Below are 19,306 nucleotides of genomic sequence, written 5' to 3' on the forward strand. Positions count from 1 at the left end.
ACGTCTTCGTATAAAGCCTAATACTGAAGAGATATAAACAAACCCGATTACTAGATAACAACCGTTCACAGAACAGCCATTAGTTTGTTGTCCTCACATCTTTCACATACATCACGTATGCACGCTCTTTGTCGTGGTGTCGTCTCTCAGCTGATCTAAGGGCAGTTGCGCTTTCTTGACCATGTATGAAAGAGACGCGGATCGTGACTTAAAAACCGATCCTGGAACAGCGGCTGCGAAGACGAGATGGAACGAACCATTTCGTCTCGGCGGGGGTCGGATTTTCAGAATACGGAAAAACGGCGCTTTCGCTGCTTAAACAGGCAAGAGGAGATTTTTATTACTGAGGTATAACAAACATGAATCTAAATGATTATATATATGATGCTGTTATACAAAACTGTAGCCATATTTTAAATACCTCACCTCGGGAAAGAATGAAACGCCCCTATCCCTTCCAAGCAGTTTGACGCGCCCAAACGCTATAAATACGCCACTAGACGCGGATTTCTGTAGATGTCAACTGTCACATCGAGATCGGCGCTAGTCTGAGACGAAGAGAAAACGTAGTTTGTTGGCACTTATCCAAAGTAAAACGAACTACAAACATATTTTCCACTCCTCAGACATTCAGGCAACGATTCTGCTTTTAATCTGAAGCAAAAAAGACACTGGTTACTCGGAAAAGCTGAGAAGGGGTGTGACTGATCTCAGATCAGAGCCACACGAGCGTCAAGCTGCCTATACAGAGGGCACTGTGCCAGGCTATGTGCCATTTAAAGCCAGTGACAAAGAAAAAATCGGAAAAGATTGTAAAAAGGTAGACGACCGAGGGGGTGATTCGTGTAGAGAGGCACGAGTAACCAAAACCCCTAAGCGAGGAGAAGAAACAGCCTTTGTTGCCCTCCAGATTATGTGAGAGTGCACTACAGCTGATGCTAGACGCTGAGAAAATGTGCGGAAGGGCCATGATATGCCAATGGGAGGTCTACAGCAATAGACCCTCCATCAAGGAGACGGAGAAACCCAAGAGCGAGTCGAGGAGAGCCAACGGCAGCGCTAAGCAGAAGTGGCACAAATGGGGAAGGAGGCCAGGAAGAAGAGCGCACTATCCAGAAATGCGCAGAAATCGAGCAAGGTTGTCTCGGTGGTCTGGCACTCTGGTTTCATTGCGTCCCGCCAACGTTCAGGGCAACCGAGCGCCTGGCATGAGAGCGCCCAGGAACACCAACCAGTTCCTCATGCATGAGAAATACCAGATGATGCACATGCGATCGGACTCCGTTGGCACCGACAGCGGGTCCGACTGCGAAATGGACTTTGCGGATATGGACTCGTACCTGGGCGTTCTGGAGAACGCTAGAGGCGCACTTTTGGACAGTCCAGATCTGCCATCGCCACCCACATTTTACGCTCGACAGATGAACCAATGCCAGCCGTTTTCCTTCTTCAGCTTCAATCAAGAGGAAAGCATGCAGTATTTCCCATCGGAAGACGACGTGATGCAGAGCGAAGACTTCATGCAAAGGGACTTCAAAGAATTCTGTGACACTGTGGCACCATGTATTTAGACACCTGCCACAGGTAACATGTTTACATCACTTCGGTGGTTTTCTGAACCGTTTTTACCAACTAAATCTGTTGATTGACATGTGAGAGGCATTTCTTTGTTTGTTTGTTCTGTGATGTGTTACGATTGGTGGGGAGGAAAGGGTCCAAAGTAGGAGTGTGACCAGCCAGCCAATCGCCATCGAGCTCATTCGATCACTCTTGACAAACATAGCATCGGTTTGTACTGCGAAACTAAATCCTATGTGAATGTTTTTCATAATAAATCCACATTTTGCTACACTTGGTCTAGATTTTCTTTTTTTTATTGCATGGTTCATTTTGGATGAATCGCTCGACGAATAATGACCTGCAAATGTACAAAATGGCTTGTCAGAGATCATTATTCTCAATCTTTTCATGGTTTGTTTGTTTACCGACGTTAAAACAGACTGGTAGATCAATGTACCGTGTCTTAATACGTTACAAAGAGTGGCACAGTAATCTATATATTTTGGGGTCACAAAAGGAGGAGATGCGTAACAGAAATACGATGCCTGCGTAACATTTAAGAACCTTCCTTCCAACATACACACCCTTCTAGTACAGCAGAGCTGGGGTTTGAAGATCTGACACAAGAACAATAGCAAAGCTCATGAGACGAGGTGTGTGTGTGTGCAAAAGAGTGTCTATATAACCATATAATCTGCGTCACTAATTGGGTTTCCATTTTCACAGCGCACAATGAGACCTATGATCATCTCTGGTCTTTGTACACAACAAGATATCGGTTTTAATAGCGATGTTAAGAGCCCCGGTAGTCCATAAAAATGCAAAAAGGTTCGACGGAAAGGCTCCAAAGAAATCTTTCTCGCGAATAGAGCCCCGAGTGTTTTGATCAGCGGCGGTTCAGCCCCTTTCCTGCACAGCTTGCCAACTGCATGTCAGATAATTGTGGTGCAACTTCTTTGAGCCAAACCAGCAGTATTGTGTGTTCAATCCCCTGGCTTCATTTCTAGCCCATTAGCTGCCGATGAAAGAAAGATTTTAGTGAGATGGGAAAAGAGACCTTCGGAAGGAGTGTTAGATGAGTAGATGACATGGCAGATGTGATATGATCCGTCTAAAAAGATAAAGAAATAAACATATATAGCAAAATTCTTGAATAAGTATTGTTTTTATGACCTGACAATAAGAAATGTACTTGTTTATATATATATATAGAGAGAGAGAGGGAGAGAGAGAGAGGGGGTCCTTTTACATTATTTTCAGACATTGTCATATCATTATTAGCTATTATAAGCCATATAAGTTATTTTACTGAAATAATAGTTAACTACAAAATAACTGAAGAGTAACTGAAACCCTGATGACATAAATAAAAAAATAAGAAGACCAAACTCACTAAAGCTTACTAAACAAAGGACAGTTCAACAAATATTATAATATGAAATTGTCATTCATTACAGTCATTGATAGGTATAGATAGGTAGATCATTTAAATATTAAACCTTAGCACGTTCTCGTGGAACATTTCGATTCTGTTGTTCTATTAAAACGCACACATTATCCAACTGGTTCGAGATTAAACACGCTTTACGCCAGGAACGAGATTTTGGGACCGGACATGTGTCGAAAGAGGCAAAGCCGCCCTTTGGACCAGAGCTTAAGGTGTTAGATCAAATGTGTGTTGTGGCTCGTTCTCAAGGTTGGTGGAGGAGTTAATCAGTAAACAAAGCAGTTTGACATCAAACTCATACTGTAAAATAAACGTGATGTAACATCTAGATCACTCGGAGACAAGACGCTCCCATTCTGAAGACGGGCAGATGGCATGACATGTCTGGGCAGCGTCTTGCATCATATTTATAATTCACGTATAATTATAATGACCTCATATCGGTTTTATGACCACATGGCGATTCAGAGCGGTCATACTCGAAACAGTTCATTCAAAAAAAATCTCATTTATTTCGGGCCGGATGCATTAGGTTTAAGACTTTTTGGGAGGAAACGTATAATTCCGATGTGGAACTCAGAAGTATAATTCCAATATAGAAACTCTCGAATAAGGAAGAATAAGGTTCCAGAGAAGCAGGAGATCTTGATCACGTGACGCTGATGGTGGGAGGAGGGGAAGAACAGAATAACGACTCAAACTGGAACTTTAGTAAACACAAGCAATGTTAAACCTGGCTCTCCACGCACGCCTCGTTTCTCCTTTACCTTTTACGAAAGCGCTTCCTATTTATATACTGTAACACCTATGAAAGACAACTGTGCACGAAAAATGACTTTATTTAATACCCGTCTCTCATGATATTGCGCATGATTATTCAGCACACATTAAAAGTCTTTATAAACCTTCATACAATTTTGTTAAAATACTTATTAAGCTGCTGCAGATAACAGCGCCTCCAACGTTAGTCACATGTCAGATGTAATCGAGATTTTATTGAGACATTTGTCATTGGCAAAAGATACATGCGTGTTAATAATGGTTGAGCAAACAATAAATTATTGAAAAAAACAAGCAATGGAGACCCAGTAAATCCTAATTAGTTGTACTTGCATATAAAACATTTAAAAAATTGATTAATTACAGATTAATTCATTACAGTTCCAACGGTGGTCAGGACTGGGAAATGCGGAAAAAAGGTTAATAGTACATGTTTTCTAACTTGCGAACAAAAATGTGTGCTGTCCCTTTAAATGCCAGAGAGCCTGGCTTCAGTTGAGGGCTGGGGTGGATGTGTGTGTGTTTTGTGGGGGATGGGTTCCTCTCAAAGGCCTTCGCTATAGAAACAATTCTGTGACCCGTGGTGAAACTTTGGGTGGAAGAGGTGCACAATCGCGTCCTTTTTTTCCCTCTCTCAATGACATGTCACGGCATGCAAAGACCAGAGGCATGTCGGCCTGACTCATAACAGTTTGACAGGCCGAGCGAGTTATCAGTACAAACTAGCGTGTTGTCATGATCCAGTGTCTTGACACCATCAAATGTCACTGAATCATCTTGCAGTGTAAGCGTGTGCTTTAAAAACAAAGCGTTTTAGAAAGCAACCCAACTTTTTCCCTTGAAAATGGCTTTATGATTGGGAAAGCTTATTGATTTAAACAGTATGGCGCATATTTATAGCTAAAAAGTGCAGTTAGCAACTCCCTCAGCTGTGATTATAAGAACGAGGTACGGCTTAAAATGGTGTAGCGCTAAGTGCTAAGTGCTAACTGCTGACAATGTATCCTAAACACATTTTGAATAAAGGTGTCCGTCAAACAGATGTTGTTGCGCTAAAGTAATTCATATTTATGTATCTGACAGTTAGCAGTTAAAATTATAAATACATACATTTGCCTAAATCAGTAACCTCTGTAAACACTACATGGATGTTGCACTAAAGTCATTGATGTTTACATCTACATTTATATATTTGACACTTTTATGTAAAATACATTTTTAGCAGTTCGCTAGCAGTTAGCGTCATTGAGGCTATATGCTACGTTGTGAGTATAATCACAGCTAAAGGAGTAAATTTGCCGAAATCGTTTTTTCGGTTGAAATGCGTAGATGTTGTTGCATTTTTCCCGAACGAGCCCTGATTAGGATTTCTGTATTGGCAAAAATATCTAGGTTTGGCTTTGTTTGCATGTAGACCGATCTTTGTATGATATAGGATTCCTTATGTATTCAAAACGCTCTTGAGGTACTTTTAATCAAAGCAATATAGAAATCCAGGCAAGGATGTGTTCGGGAAAAAAATGGCGCGTATGGTCACCCTAAAATTTACTCACAAGGCGACCCAAATGACTGACTATACACTATGCCCTTTTACGCTATTTGTACTATATACTATTTGTACTATGTACTCAACTGTGTAGTGTATGAATTATGAAATCCGAGAGCTTTATGACCTTTCATAGACCAACTACCACATTCAAGACCCAGAAAGGTATTAAGGACATCATTCACCCATGTGACATCAACTGTAGTTGAAGCCACAAGGATGCTTTTTGTGCGCAAAGAAAACCAAAGTAACTACTTCATTAAAGTAGTTCATTGCGTTCACAGCATGCGTATGCATTCGTCTGATTCAAAACAAGCCGCTGAGCATGTGAATGAGCTATTTCTCACTAAAATATCACTATTTTCTTTGAGCACAAAAAGTATTCTTGTAGCTTCGTAACATTACGGTTGAACCACTGATGTCAGATGGACTATTTTACCAATGTCCTTAACACCTTTCCTGAATGTGGTAGATCCTTTACTGTCAAAAAGCTCTTAATTTGTGTTCTGAAGATAAAAGAAGGCTGTATAGGTTTGCAATGACATGGGTGAGTGATTAACAGTTTTCATTTTTGGGTAAACTTTCCCTTTAACTACATTCTTAACTTGCTGGAAAAAACAGCTGGTCCTCCAGCCTGGTCATAGGCTTTTAAGTGACCCTTTGCTGGCCAGGCTGGTCTCAGCTGGTCAGAGCAGGAAAACAGCTGACCAGCCAGCTAAAACCAGAGGAACACTGGCCTGACCAGTTTAAACCAACCAGCACAACTAGTTTTGTACCTTTAAATCAATGAATTTTGTATTTCAAGTATATATATTCCTTTGAACAATTAACGCTAACCGCTAAAAACGTAGCTTTAATGGACCGCTCATGACTCGGCCCAACAGCTTCGGATAAAAGTGTCTGGCAGATACATAAGTGTAGACCTAACTGTGAACGACTTTAGCTGAGCAACACTGACGCAGAGCAAACGAGATCCTTTTTTCGAAAATAGCAACAAAAGCAGCATTGAGCAAACGCAGCAGATAAGGTGAAGGCACGACCCATAGGCTGTGAATGTGGGTCCGTTCCCTTCCCCCGCTGCCAAAGGCGCTGCGAGCAGGATTATTCAGCGAGATAATGATATAAGAGAACACTCAATCCCAATCGACTCTCTCCCTCCCGCTGGCTCGCTCTCTTCCTCTCTCACGTAGCTTAATCTCCTAACAGGCCCAAAGGCTGCGCTTCATGTTTTACGCCCCCTCCCTTTCCCTCTATATCCTCTCCTCTCCTTCAGACGTCTCTAACAATAAAGTGCCTCCTACACCCAATATTGAGCAAATCATGCGACAGAAACGGCCCCGTTTCGTGCCGATGATCTGTCCCTGTCAGCCTGAAGTGCTTCAGAGTGCTGGTGTTTGATCAACAGGACTATTTTTGTCAGAAACGTACCAGCTTCTGAAAGTAAAATGGGTGTTTTTTTCGTTGTCAGAGAGGGAGAAATTGCTGACTTCTGGGCATCCCCTTTTAAATATCTTCTTATTTGATTCGAGGGTAATGATGAACGCTGATAAAAAAAAAAAAAAAAAAATAACAAAAAACTTTATATGTTATTTTAAATAAAACGTAGATAGCCAATGCAGACTTTACAACAGGACTGTTTTTCTGAAGCTGTGTTGTTACAATTAAGAAAAGAAAATGTGTACCACATTTTTTAAAAGTATTTATTAATATTTTCAATTAGGTTTTAATTTTAGATTTTCAGATTTCATTTTAAATAATATTTAAATAATATTTTAATCATTTTATAATAATTTGTTAAGTGTTTCATAATTTTTATTTTTATTTTCTTAATTTGTTTACACACACACACACACAACACACACACACACACACACACACATATATATATATATATATATATATATATATATATATATACACACACACACACACAATAACACTCTTGTGTAACAATACCACTGTCATGTCAATGCTGCCATTTTGGATTGGATTCTCCCTCTGTGCCTTTGTACCCAGCTGCAGTTATGGTTGACGTCATTTTAATAGATTTGATTCTCACTTCTATAAAAGAATCACTTTAATTCCAAGAAGACAATCTGACGGCATCAACAGCATTGTTAGGTGAATCCTTAATATATCTAGGTGTTTTCCTAGGCTGTGTTAAGGGAAGTATCACTATTACGGTTTGTCACATTTAGTTTGATTTGGCCTGATCCATACCTATAGAGCTAAAAACCACACGAAACCATGTAGCAACATGCTAAAAACCTTCAGAACGTCTTAGCAGCGGCATAGCCATACTGGTCACAGACCACAACGCAGTATATCACAGAGAAAGCAACTTTAATTTGGGAACAGCTAAAACTTGGCTAGAGAACATTTTCTTTGCAACTGAAAAATCGACACATTTCAGTGCAATGCTTTGCTTATTTCAGATGGTTCCTGGATATTTAAGGCGTTTTTTGAAATGACTCATCTAATGTCTTCCACAGGAAACAGATGCTTTGTTACGATCATCACAATTATTGAAGGGGCATTATGACGTCTGAACAGTAAATGAGCTCCAGTTTAAAGCATTTAAACACTTTTTTACTGTAAACATTACAGGCTGTAATGTTTACAGTAAAATAGCACATTTATGGAAGTTTACAGTAAAACCTCAAAAATGTGTATAGATCGTGACATCGTTTTTTTTATTTTTGCATTGAAAGATTTAAGTTTAAAAAATAAGTAAAACACAATAATACTTTTAGATATAATGCGACATTTAATTTTTTGGACCTTTTGTAATCAAAAGTACTAGATTCACTGTCATCACTAATGAAAAGCTATAAAATGGTAAATATCTGGAGGTAAAATACGACAAAATACAAAGAAACTAAAGTCAATTCAGTTTTTATTTGCAATTACATGGTTAAAACAATGCAAAGTAGGACCATTTTTACTATTATTCATTTGCTTCAACACAAATGTCAGTAGAACTTTTACAAAATCATCCTCTTGACTTTAAAGTGTAAGCTTTTGCATTGAGGACTACACTTAAAAACACTGACTGAAGCTTGAAATGAAGACATTTGCAGTTTTTCTGCTGTTACTGTGCAACCAGATCCACCCGCACAGCGACACACCCCTTAACTAACTATATGCCTTCAGTAAATAAACCTCAACCTGTTGCAGCTAGCATATTAAAACACTGCTAATTTTAGTGCCAGTAGACACGTCCCCTTCACGTCTTTTTTATATTTTGCCCCATAGCTCATGTTTATGTTTGTGTAAATCCAAGGAGGGTTGGAAGAGGGGTATTTTATTTTCTCTCAGTGCAAAAACAGACATTCCTGCTGTCACACACTAACCTGATTAGCCGAAGCAACAGCCAATCAGAGAGCAGGGAGCCTTTAAAATGGCCGTAGATGACAGCCCCTCATATTAGCGTTGTCCTATCCAGGAAGACGCCGCTGTTATCCGAGCCCAACGCTTGGATGTGAACAGTAATAGTTATAGATCCAAACAAGTCCTCTTTGAGAAGTTGGGGGGCAGGATGGGGTGGGATCTGAGGAACAGAGGGAGGAGTGTTCGGGGTGAAAAACACACAAGACCTTTAAGTATGGAAAAGTACTGACTTTTGAGAGTTATTTCACAAGCAAAAACATCACAGATCATTGCAAAGTCTTGCGCAATAGCATCTGTTGCTACAGACTGCAGCTATAGACATCTATCAGTTCATTCCAGCAATGCTAAAGCTAATACTCTGGTGAAGGAATATTTACAATTTGTGTATTTATATAAAATACGCAGTCCAAAGCAGCTCGATGTGTGTGTAAAACCTCTCCGTTTACACTTGCAGGCACAGTGTGTCTGTGTGTCATTTGGGGGAAGGGCTGTTATTCTAGTCAGACGCAGGCTAGTCACATGGCTTTGCCTTTTTGAGCTGGCTAAGGCATTAGTAACAGGTAACTGTGGAAGTTATTCCCACTATGAGAGGAATTCATGAAGCAAAAATGTAAATATTTAATACCAGCACACACTCTGTTTCCTCTCGGCTAAGAAACGAGCCTCCCTTGTCATAAAAACAACCAGTGTTCATTCATATCTCTCAAACAGCACGCTAATCTTTACCAACACAGGTTAACTGGTGAAAAAGATGAGAAATAGACTTTAAAATGAAGGAGACTGTGCTCAGTTAATGTGAAAATCGAGAATGAAGAACTGTTTTTGGCGTACCATCCCCCATTCACACATTAGCATTATAGTTAGCATCACAAACCCTAAATGTGAGACCGGCTTTTGAAAATAAAGGCTGTTAAGTAGAACCAAAATAAATTAATTTACACAAAGCACTGTTTGCTAGCTCTTCAGAAAAAAATTAACATTTACCACTGGTGCTTTAGATATCAAACGCTAACCTGAGGAACAACAAAACTTTTTTAATCTCCACAGAATCATATCTGCTCAAGAATCTTGTACATTTGTGTTTGCAAGATAATTATTCCTCAGATCATGCGTTTTGTCGAGGACAGTTATTGAGCGAACCCTTTTAAAACCCATTAGCGACATGATAACTACCATATTTTACATATCCTAGCATGAACAAAATGCTAAATCGCATCTTAACATCGTGATCCAGCAATAAAAAGGATCAAGGTCCAAAAACAGGACTTGGTTACACAAAATGGCAGTTTTGGGAGACTTATGTCACTGCAGAACAGCTGCTTCATTCCTTCACGAGCTATAGACACCAGCTGTGATGTCACAGTGAAATCGGAAACCACAGCGTCCTGTTTATGCAGAGAACACTGTGTTCATGACTATAGCTCAGAACCACATACGTGCAGTTTAGCCTATAGTGACCAAAACCACCGTCAATCATATGCAATGTCAACAGTACAAATGATATTCTTGAAAACACACACACACACACACACACACACACACACACACACTCAATGTGTAGTAGCTGGGCAGAGTCAAACGGTTCCTGTAGATTTATTAAGGGTTTCATCAGTAGACGAAAATAACAGTGCGAGATTTTTTGCTTCTTGAGTGATTGCACGTTTCATTCTTGGCCTATGCACAGGCTAACGTTAAACACGTCTGCTGCCAACTTGCCTGAGCTTGTGTGACTTCATAAATTTTTACGGTCTAATCGAAATCGCTATTTGACAGACATGCTACGGTTTATTCAAAACATTCATTTGAACTACAATGAATACAAAAAGTGTACGTGTATTTCGTATATTAGACATTTCTATTTGAAAATATAGTCAAAATGACAAAAATGTCTTGTATCAAAACTTGAAATGTTCAAGCGTTAAACAGTGAAATAATAGTAAAGGCTTCAGTTACCCTTTTGCACTAGTTAGTGGAAACTGCTGGAGTCTGCAGATAAGGTTAAGAATAAACACTAGGGGTCAAATATCACTATCATCAGCCAAAATGGTATCTTGGACAAGGCTGAAAACTTTTCTCAATCCCGTTTGCACACACAAATCCATTTTTCTCCAAATGCAAGATGGCTACTTAGCCGTCGACACCCTGCGGTCTTTCCTAAACGACTACATGCAAGAATCCCAAGAAAAAAACATTTGCATGATCTGCTGCGTACTAAACTGTATTTATTGTTGCACGTGCAAACATGCAAAAAAGCACAGAGCGCGTTTTCTAGAAAACAATTTTGTGGGCTGATCCTGCGGTTTGGAGAAAGTGAGCGGGGAATGAAAACAAACAGCGAAGCCAGCCTCGAAACTCAAGAAAGTATCATCACAACACCCTCTAGTGGTACAAACCAGCATTTATTCTCTCAAATCATTTTAATCATATAAAGAGTATATGGATTAGACATTATTTTGAATATTAAATGACATCTATTAAACAGATTAGGCAAAAAATGTCTCTGAAAACTGGTCATGTCCTGAGTAAAAATGTCTTTGAATACTTGAAATCATTTAGCTTTTCAGCGAAGGCCTCTGGCGTCTTTTGGCATTTCTGTGTTTCCTGTGACAATCCTGTTGGGGAGAAAAAAAACAGCTGTAATTCATGTCATAAAAAATGCAAACCAAATTTCGGTACTTTTAAATGCCACCTAACCATTCGGAAACATGTTAAACGAGGAAACCACTAGGAAATCTGCTTCAAGCAAATGCACTGAGCATAAAATGTTGCATTTTAATAACATGCGCAAACTGTTAGTGTTTTTACAGATTACATAATATAATATTGGAAACATTTAGCTTTGGTTGAAGTGAAATTGTTATTAGTAATTTTTCCCTATGAATCAGCTGAGATGAAGATGATCTGTGGTACCTCTCTGAGTAACGTCCTCTTCTGCTCCCATTCTTCCTTCTGGTCTTGTAGTTTTACACTCCTCCAAAACATTCCTGGGCCCTCTATAGAAAAGAGATTTGTGGTTCAATGCACAATAGTGACAATGATTTAAAAAAATCCTAACAAGCCGTATTATTTTAAAGGGGTCATATGATGCAATTTCCTTTTTTTAAACTTCCTGTTACAAGCTCTAACCCTAAAGTTGACTAAATTCTCAAACAACCAAAGAGATATTCTATAAAAGTTATGAATCCCCTAAACATGCCCCCATTTTTCTACATCACGGTGTGGGTTTATTTTCAAACACCGTCCAAATGTTTACGCAAAGAAAGAAGGCGGGGCTAGTGTTCCTGCGGCGCCATGTTCTGGAGACGCTGTGTTTCGTTGTGAAATATACCTCTTTCCTGAACCTGACAGAGCAGCCTATGCTGGCTGTACACAGAGACTATAAAGTGGAGCAATTCAAACTCTGCAAGGACAGTCTGGTGCTTCTGACTCACAACCTTCAAGAAAGTTATGTTTTATTATTAAAAAAACCTGCTACTTACTATTTAAAGTTCTAACTTACTATTGATTTCACCGATCACCAATCAAAACTCACCTCGCATAGAGAAGTAACAATAATGTATAATACATGGAAAAAATGTGTTTTTTGAAACTTAAACCCCCAAGAAACACTGCACTACATAAAATAAATGATCTTTTTAGCAACATCGTATGACCCTTTTATCATCATGTATACACATAAAGGCGTAATTAATCATTTAAATATGTTGTTGCTATGGTTTCTTAGTGATTGTTTAAATGATCATCAATGTATTCATTTGTCAAGATGAATGGTTTAAATCTCACCTTTTAACCGCTCGTCATTTTGATAGAAAAAGAAAAAGGTTTTTGATTTTGCTGGTTCCCTGCAGAAAATGAAGAAGTTTTAATCAAAAAGTAATCACATTTACAACATTCAGGCGTTATATAGGTGTATGCAAAACGTGTTTGGTCATTTGATTAGAAAGAGGGTAAGATACAATAGTGTGCAAACAATATAAACTAGAAATTGTTAGTAAATGTAGCAAAAAAGGCAAGTAACACATTGAATTAAAAAGATATAAATTTTCTTGTAAAACACACTACAATCTTTACAAATTAGATTTTAATATTTGACATTTTAAATATTCTATCCAAGATTTACTATCAATTATTTTTAATTGACCTGTTAGTGGATCCATCTTTTAATGAAACCCGATGGTTTAAGATGGTTTAGCATTATTAAAAATGTTTTTAGCGATATGTTCCTTGTGCTACCAAGCTCAAACTGTAAATAATAAATTAATATGTTATAGTTACTCTGTGATTGTTCTGGAAGCAGATTGGTTCTCTTCAACCTCGTCCATTTCTTCCTCATCTGAACTGCTGTCCTGGAAACGAGGGTCCGCTTGCCAAGAGAACTTGGCTTCTTTTAATGTCTCTATTTTGTACTCATCTGATACAAATAAATAAATAATACCGTTTTATACTCCAACATGTTATATAAGGTATAATAAAAAATTGCATGACCTAAAAGGAAAAAAGGATACACCTAATATTTTAACAACAATGAAAAATAAGATAAATGATCAGTGCACCTGTTTTGGTGGTCGTCTTTGCAGCTGTGTCTCCACCAAAGAAGGAGAACTTGAAACTGCCTGAAGCGTCTTCTTTTTCTTCTGCATTAGAAACCTCCATGTATTTCATTATATCTTCAGTATCACCTGTCTCTTTATCCCATGAAACCACTTCCTTCTCTTCCTGGTTTTCTGTAGACGTCCCAAAGACCTTTTTCAAATCCACCGAAACGTCAAAGTAAATGTCCTTAGAAACTTCAGGGAGTTTTTCAGCCTCTATGCGTTTCATCCGTCTCTCCGCTTTGCTGTCCAACAGCAAAAACAACCAAAATGTTAAATGAAGTCACAATGAGTCTAAAACCCAAAAATTCATGTAATATGAGTTCATGTAATACCTTTCTTTCTTCGGTGTCTCTTTCTTAGCCTCAAAAGCAGCATGCTCTTCTTGTGTCGGGTCGTACTGCAGGCTCACAATATCTCTGCAAAGCCAAAAAAAAGTATATAAACCATCAAAAAGATGTAAAAAGAACAAAACATGCTCAAAGAACACTTGAAGTCCTACTTGAACATCTTGCTCTTTCTGGTGTTTTGTGGTTGTAGGTTGGTGTTTAAAATGCTCTGGAGGATGTCTAGACTTTTCTTTTTCTCCTCAAGAAGTTGTGTGTCTGCATCTTTTTCTGGAGCCGCTTCATCTGAAATTTAAAAAGGTTAAAAACAGGATAATCATTTAAAAAAAACAACAACCCAAAAACACATTGGAAGCCTAAAACATAGTTTAATAAATTACCTTGATCTTCAGATTCATCATCGCTTTCTATAAATCTAGAATCAATCTGGAATCTTGAATCGGCTCCAAATCTGGCCTGCAGCTTCATGAGCTGAAATGAAGACAGATGAATGAGAAATCAAACAAACTCTGAAACTCAACATCCTTATAAAAACTCTCAATACAAACCTTCTGTCCAGCTTTGCCCTCAAACTGGGGCTTGATCTGGAAACGATCGTCCTCAGAACCATCGCCCTCAGCTTCACTGTCAAACAGCTTGCTGCCACCTGCCTCGTTTTTCTTCTGCTTCTTCTGTAAACATGAAAAACGTGAAGAACAAATCAAAGAGCTCAAGGAAATAAACTTCTAATTCCAATCTTTGTCCATATTTGCCTTTTCTTTCAACGTTTGCTGATCTTCATCAGATCCTGAATCCTCCTCAAAGAGGCTTTTTTTCAAGTTCGTTGGGGGTTGTTTTGGTCCGCTTGTGGTTTCATCATCATCAGAATCAAAAACAATGTGTTTGCTTTTGTTCGTCTTCGTTGTGTCCTAAAAAACATCATGCTAGAGTAAGTAACATTAAAAAAAGATTCAAAATAATACAAGAGAAATTAGATTTTCAGGGAATTACGGCTTTAAATTAGTAACTTAGCCACTACATATAATCATAAATAATACGATATAGCCAATATTAACATTTTATACAATTTTGTCTGATTAAATAATTAAAAAACAAACACTTTAAGCTTAAAATTTCTTATTTTAAATTCTACACATGAATTTAGACATCACAGCATTATAATGTACAATAAAAATAGATTTTTGAGAGTTAGATGATGACATAGGTAATATTAAATGAAATAAAAATTAAATGCATCGTCACTTAAAAATACTTGAAACGTTTAACACTCACCATGTTAGAAAGAGCACCCTGAATGAGTTTCCTCTGTTGCTCGGTTTCTTTCTGTCGTTGCTCCTGTGCCGCGAGACGTTTCTGGTTGTCCTGCTGTTGTTTCTTAGCATCTATCACAGTTGAGTGAAGGACTGTTTGATGTGAAACAACATGCTCCTGATCGTTCTTCCAAGTGGCAGGCTTAGTTTTGGATTTCTCATCATCACTAGTTTCCGATTCTTCACTAGAAGAGTCACTACTGGAGGATCTGGAAGACTTTGTCTGACTGGGTTTGATTGAGTTATTAGAGCTTTTTAGTTCAGTTTCAGGGGTGATTCTTGCTAATTGTGCTGCTGAAGAGGTTTTAGAAGTGGAGACTTCAGAATTATCTTCTTCCTCGCTGCTTTCTGATTCTTCACTTGAAGAGTCACTGCTGGAGGATCTGGAGGTCTTCGTCTGATTGGGTTTGACTGGGCTCTTTGAACTGTTAGCGGTCTTGATTTGTGAAGGTGTTTTAGAAGTCAGCACTCCAGCACTACCTTCATTATCATCTTCCTCACTAGAAGAGTCACTACTGGAGGATCTTGAAGACTGTGTCTGACTGGGTTTGACTGAGGTGTTTGAGTTATTAGAGCTAACAGTCTTTAGTTTGGTTTCAGAGATGGCTCTTACTGATTGCTTTGCTGAAGAGGTTTTAGAAGCGGGGACTTTAGCATTATCTTCTTCCTCGCTGCTTTCTGATTCTTCACCTGAAGATTCACTGCTGGAGGATCCAGAGGTCTTTTTCTGCTTGGGTTTGATGGAGTTATTAGAATTACTAGTTTTTAGTTCGGTTTCAGGGCTGGTTTTTGCTGACTGTGATGCTGAAGACCTTTTAGAAATGGAAACCATAGCATTATCTTCTTCCTCGCTGCTTTCTGATTCTTCACTTGAAGAGTCACTGCTGGAGGATCTGGAGGTCTTCGTCTGACTGGGTTTGACTGGGCTTTTTGAACTGTTACCAATATGGATTTCAGTTTTAGAGATGGTTTTTACATTTTGTGCAACTAAAGGTGTTTTAGAAGTCAGAACTCCAGCCTTATCATCTTCCTCACTGCTTTCTGTTTCTTCACTAGAAGAGTCACTACTGGAGGATCTGGAAGACTTTGTCTGACTGGGTTTGATTGAGTTAATAGAGCTTTTTAGTTCAGTTTTAGGGGTGATTCTTGCCAATTGTGTTGCTGAAGGTGTTTTAGAAGTCAGAATTCCAGCCTTATCCTTATTATCTTCTTCCTCGCTGCTTTCTGATTCTTCACTTGAAGAGTCACTGCTGGAGGATCTGGAGGTCTTCGTCTGACTGGTTTTGACTGGGGTGTTTGAGTTATTAGAGCTAACAGTCTTTAGTTTGGTTTCAGGGATGGCTCTTACTGATTGTGATGCTGAAGATGTTTTAGAAGTGAAGGCATCTTCTTTACAACTGCTTTCTGATTCTTCGCTAGACGAATCATCTTCTGAGGACGCTTTATTTTGAAGTTTTTTTGAAACTGATTGTCTATTTAAATTGGATAATGTCTGCAGAGATAGACGGTTTGAAGACTGCGGTTGACTTGTGTCTTCTAAGATGCTTTGTTCTTTCTGCTTGAGTCTTTTAGGAGAGTCACAGTCTATATTTTGGGCGACTCTTTTCAGGCTGGGCTCTGGTCCTCCAAAAAGATCCTTCGTTCCAATGAAAGCAGGAAGAGATACAGCATTTACCTGATTCTTCTTCTTCTTCTTACTTTCTTTATCAGGAGTGTCATCTCCCAAAAGGGAAGCAAGAATATCTTCTGGGTTATTGGCTGTTTTTTTGGGTGGTGCACTTGGGGTCTTGGGTTCATCTTTTGCTTTTTCTACACTTTCATCATCTGAAAACACGTCTGCTTTTTTAGCTAGCTGCTCCAAGTCCGCTAGGGAAATATCTAAACGGTAGCAGTTCCCCATCATGGCTTCATAATCAGAATCTACGCTAACATCACTATCATCAGATTCAGATTCAGACTTGTTTTTACTGGATTCTGTTGGAAAATCCTGACTGGCTGGTGTACATTCAACTTTTTGGGTTTTTCTCTGAGTGAGTATTTCATCAGTGTCGGCAGAATCATATTCCTCATCATCTTTTGATGAAGTAAAAAGGGGCGTCTTCATGTCATCTTGTTCCACTCCACCCCAGAAAACATTAGACTTGACAACAAAATCATCTCCAACCACCTCCAGCTTGCCATCATCATCCTCCGTGGAGGTTTGTTTAGGGTTCCTCAAATGCTCTTGAGCAACCAACATCCTGATTTCTTCTTCAGAGTCAGAGTCGTTGTCAAAAACACGAACAGATGTTTGCTTTCCCGGCTTTAGTCCATTTTGTTGGATCGCCACTGTGTTTCCAGTGGCAGCCGCATTAATTCCATTTCTCTGAGCCAAATTTCTAAGAAACAAACTTACATCTATTTTGGATCTTTTGGGACAAGTTTTCTGCTCTGGAAACTCTCCCCGCCTTTTCTTACTGATTTCATCGTCTCCACCTTCAATCTCCCACGTCAGCTTGGACACCGATGTGACGTCATCCCCAATCTCCAGTTTCTTGATGTTGTGGCAGTGTTTGGATGGATCATACTTAAAGACGTATTCAAGAGTTAAGGGTAGATAGTGAACTGCACTTAAAGTACAATGATTCTGCTCTTCGTAATTATCCCCGACATAAAAATTTGAAAAAAGAGGGCAATTTTATCAAACAAGAAAGGATGAAGATTGCATAAAATAAACTTAAGTGTACACTTTTCAATATAAAAATGTAGTTTTGCATCTGCTTGTTTGAAATGAACTCATTCCTCCAAGCAAAAAAAAAAAAAAAGGATATCTTGTGCTTTCCTTCACACTTCAGATTCACGACAGGAAGTACCCTCCCAAATTTACTCACGACCCAATTCTGGAAGAGTAGATACACACAAAACCAATTCAGCCATTTTTACAACTGAAAAAAACTTATTTTCAAAAGAAAAATGACACAGACCTTATGGCCGGGAATTTCAGTTCCAGGAACAGCAGCTTTCATGTGAAAGTTTTCGACACCAGCCGCTTTTAGCGAATCCACTAATGGCTCCTCAGGGACGGTCTTTGGTGTCTTGGCCTTTTCAACCAGTTCTTGTCGTTCCTCTGCAAGTCTGAAAAAAAACATACAGAATCTAGTACATATAGTAACAGTTTAATCTGTATTAATTGTTTGATGACGTTTTTACCTATGTAGAAAGCTTTCTTTTGCCAATTGAATAAGCAAGGTTCCACCTTTCCATGTGGATTTATTTAAGATGCCTACACCTGTGTAATAAAGAAGATGTACAAATTGACTTACTGCATGACAAAGAAAACAAGAAAGAATTTATGAAATATCTATACTGACATCTTCTGTAGTTAGCATCTGTGATGTCTATGTTGATGTAGCCAAATGTTTTCAGAGGAGCTCCTGCAAATAGATCACAAAGATATTGCGCATGTGTACCAAGTTAATTCTTTTGCATTAAACAGTAAGATTTTATTTTTTTGGTTTCTACAGCATTCTTACCATTCTCATCTTTCCTCGTTATGATATCCACATCTGACACGTCCCCAAACTTTCCAAACCTGTCTTTGAGGTCTTTCTCAGACACTGTGTGGCCGAGACCACCGACGTACAACCGTTTCATGGTCAGATTTCACGCAACCAACCCCTTCTGTGTACCATCGAAACACACATAATGAACCACACAGAAGCCCCCATATAGGTAGGGATATACATAAAATCGTAGGATTGCTGGACCTTAAATGACACTTGACAGTGACAAATATACTAAACGTTATATTACTATTGTGGGGAAAAACTCAAATGTGTAGACAGTGATTATTGCTCAAGAGGCACCACTACTTCTATTTATTTTTTTTTTTTTTTTTACAATAATTATAATTATTAAATTATCATGATATTGTAAAAGATATATTTCTAAAGACTATACACTACTGTACGTATCATTATTTGCCTTGTACACAGATGTAATCACGAATAATTATTTCATCAAATTAGAATAAGTGCATAGGAAAAAGACTAAATGATATGTTTAAAAACACGAGACTCGTGAACTATGACTACAAAGGTACATAACGTATGATCCTAATTTCTCAATACTTTTGAGTCAAACTTTAACATATCCTCGCTAAACGGTTCCTAAAAATACTCCATAAAGCGGAATAAAGATGTTGTTATAAATGTAAAACTGACTTACGATCATGCCAAAGCTTCACATGTACACACTGATGTTACACCGTAACCGTTCCGAGGTGACACCATGGACGTGTTTTTGGTTCCGCCTGCGGGTGTAACGCAACTCTGCGGAAAGTTCCATCGACGAAA

At 38.6% G+C, this 19,306-nt stretch overlaps 2 protein-coding genes across 2 annotated transcripts; one reads left to right on the forward strand and one right to left on the reverse strand.

Moving 5' to 3' along the window:
• The first annotated feature begins 500 nt into the window (after positions 1-500).
• wu:fb55g09 lies at positions 501-1,851 on the forward strand. Its single transcript, XM_043222992.1, has one exon. It carries the CDS (start codon positions 936-938, stop codon positions 1,569-1,571), a length of 636 nt encoding a protein of 211 aa, XP_043078927.1. The 5' UTR covers positions 501-935; the 3' UTR covers positions 1,572-1,851.
• A 6,361-nt stretch (positions 1,852-8,212) lies between these two features.
• Positions 8,213-19,281, reverse strand: nol8 (nucleolar protein 8). Its single transcript, XM_043222551.1, has 17 exons — positions 19,179-19,281; positions 18,485-18,632; positions 18,323-18,385; positions 18,162-18,240; positions 17,936-18,086; positions 17,783-17,851; positions 14,935-17,547; positions 14,415-14,570; positions 14,211-14,333; positions 14,043-14,133; positions 13,818-13,947; positions 13,651-13,734; positions 13,277-13,560; positions 12,999-13,134; positions 12,507-12,565; positions 11,634-11,716; positions 8,213-11,335 (listed from the first exon to the last, which is right to left on the reverse strand). The coding sequence occupies exons 2-17, from the start codon at positions 18,603-18,605 to the stop codon at positions 11,276-11,278; spliced, it is 4,302 nt and encodes a 1,433-aa protein (XP_043078486.1). The 5' UTR covers positions 18,606-18,632; positions 19,179-19,281; the 3' UTR covers positions 8,213-11,275.
• Between the last annotated feature and the right edge of the window lie 25 nt (positions 19,282-19,306).

The sequence above is a fragment of the Puntigrus tetrazona genome, chromosome 22 (genome assembly GCF_018831695.1).
Source record: "Puntigrus tetrazona isolate hp1 chromosome 22, ASM1883169v1, whole genome shotgun sequence".
NCBI classification, from domain to species: Eukaryota; Metazoa; Chordata; class Actinopteri; order Cypriniformes; family Cyprinidae; genus Puntigrus; species Puntigrus tetrazona.

Bases quoted from the DNA above. Each gene is read 5' to 3' on its own strand.
- nol8 (XM_043222551.1), bottom strand. From the start codon at position 18,605: ATGAAACGGTTGTACGTCGGTGGTCTCGGCCACACAGTGTCTGAGAAA. The intron at 14,571-14,934 runs GTGAGTGTTAAA...GATGTTTTTTAG, and splicing joins AGGGTGCTCTTTCTAACATG to GACACAACGAAGACGAACAA. The intron at 11,336-11,633 runs GTACCACAGATC...TCTCCCCAACAG, and splicing joins AGAGGACGTTACTCAGAGAG to GATTGTCACAGGAAACACAG.
- wu:fb55g09 (XM_043222992.1), top strand. From the start codon at position 936: ATGCTAGACGCTGAGAAAATGTGCGGAAGGGCCATGATATGCCAATGG.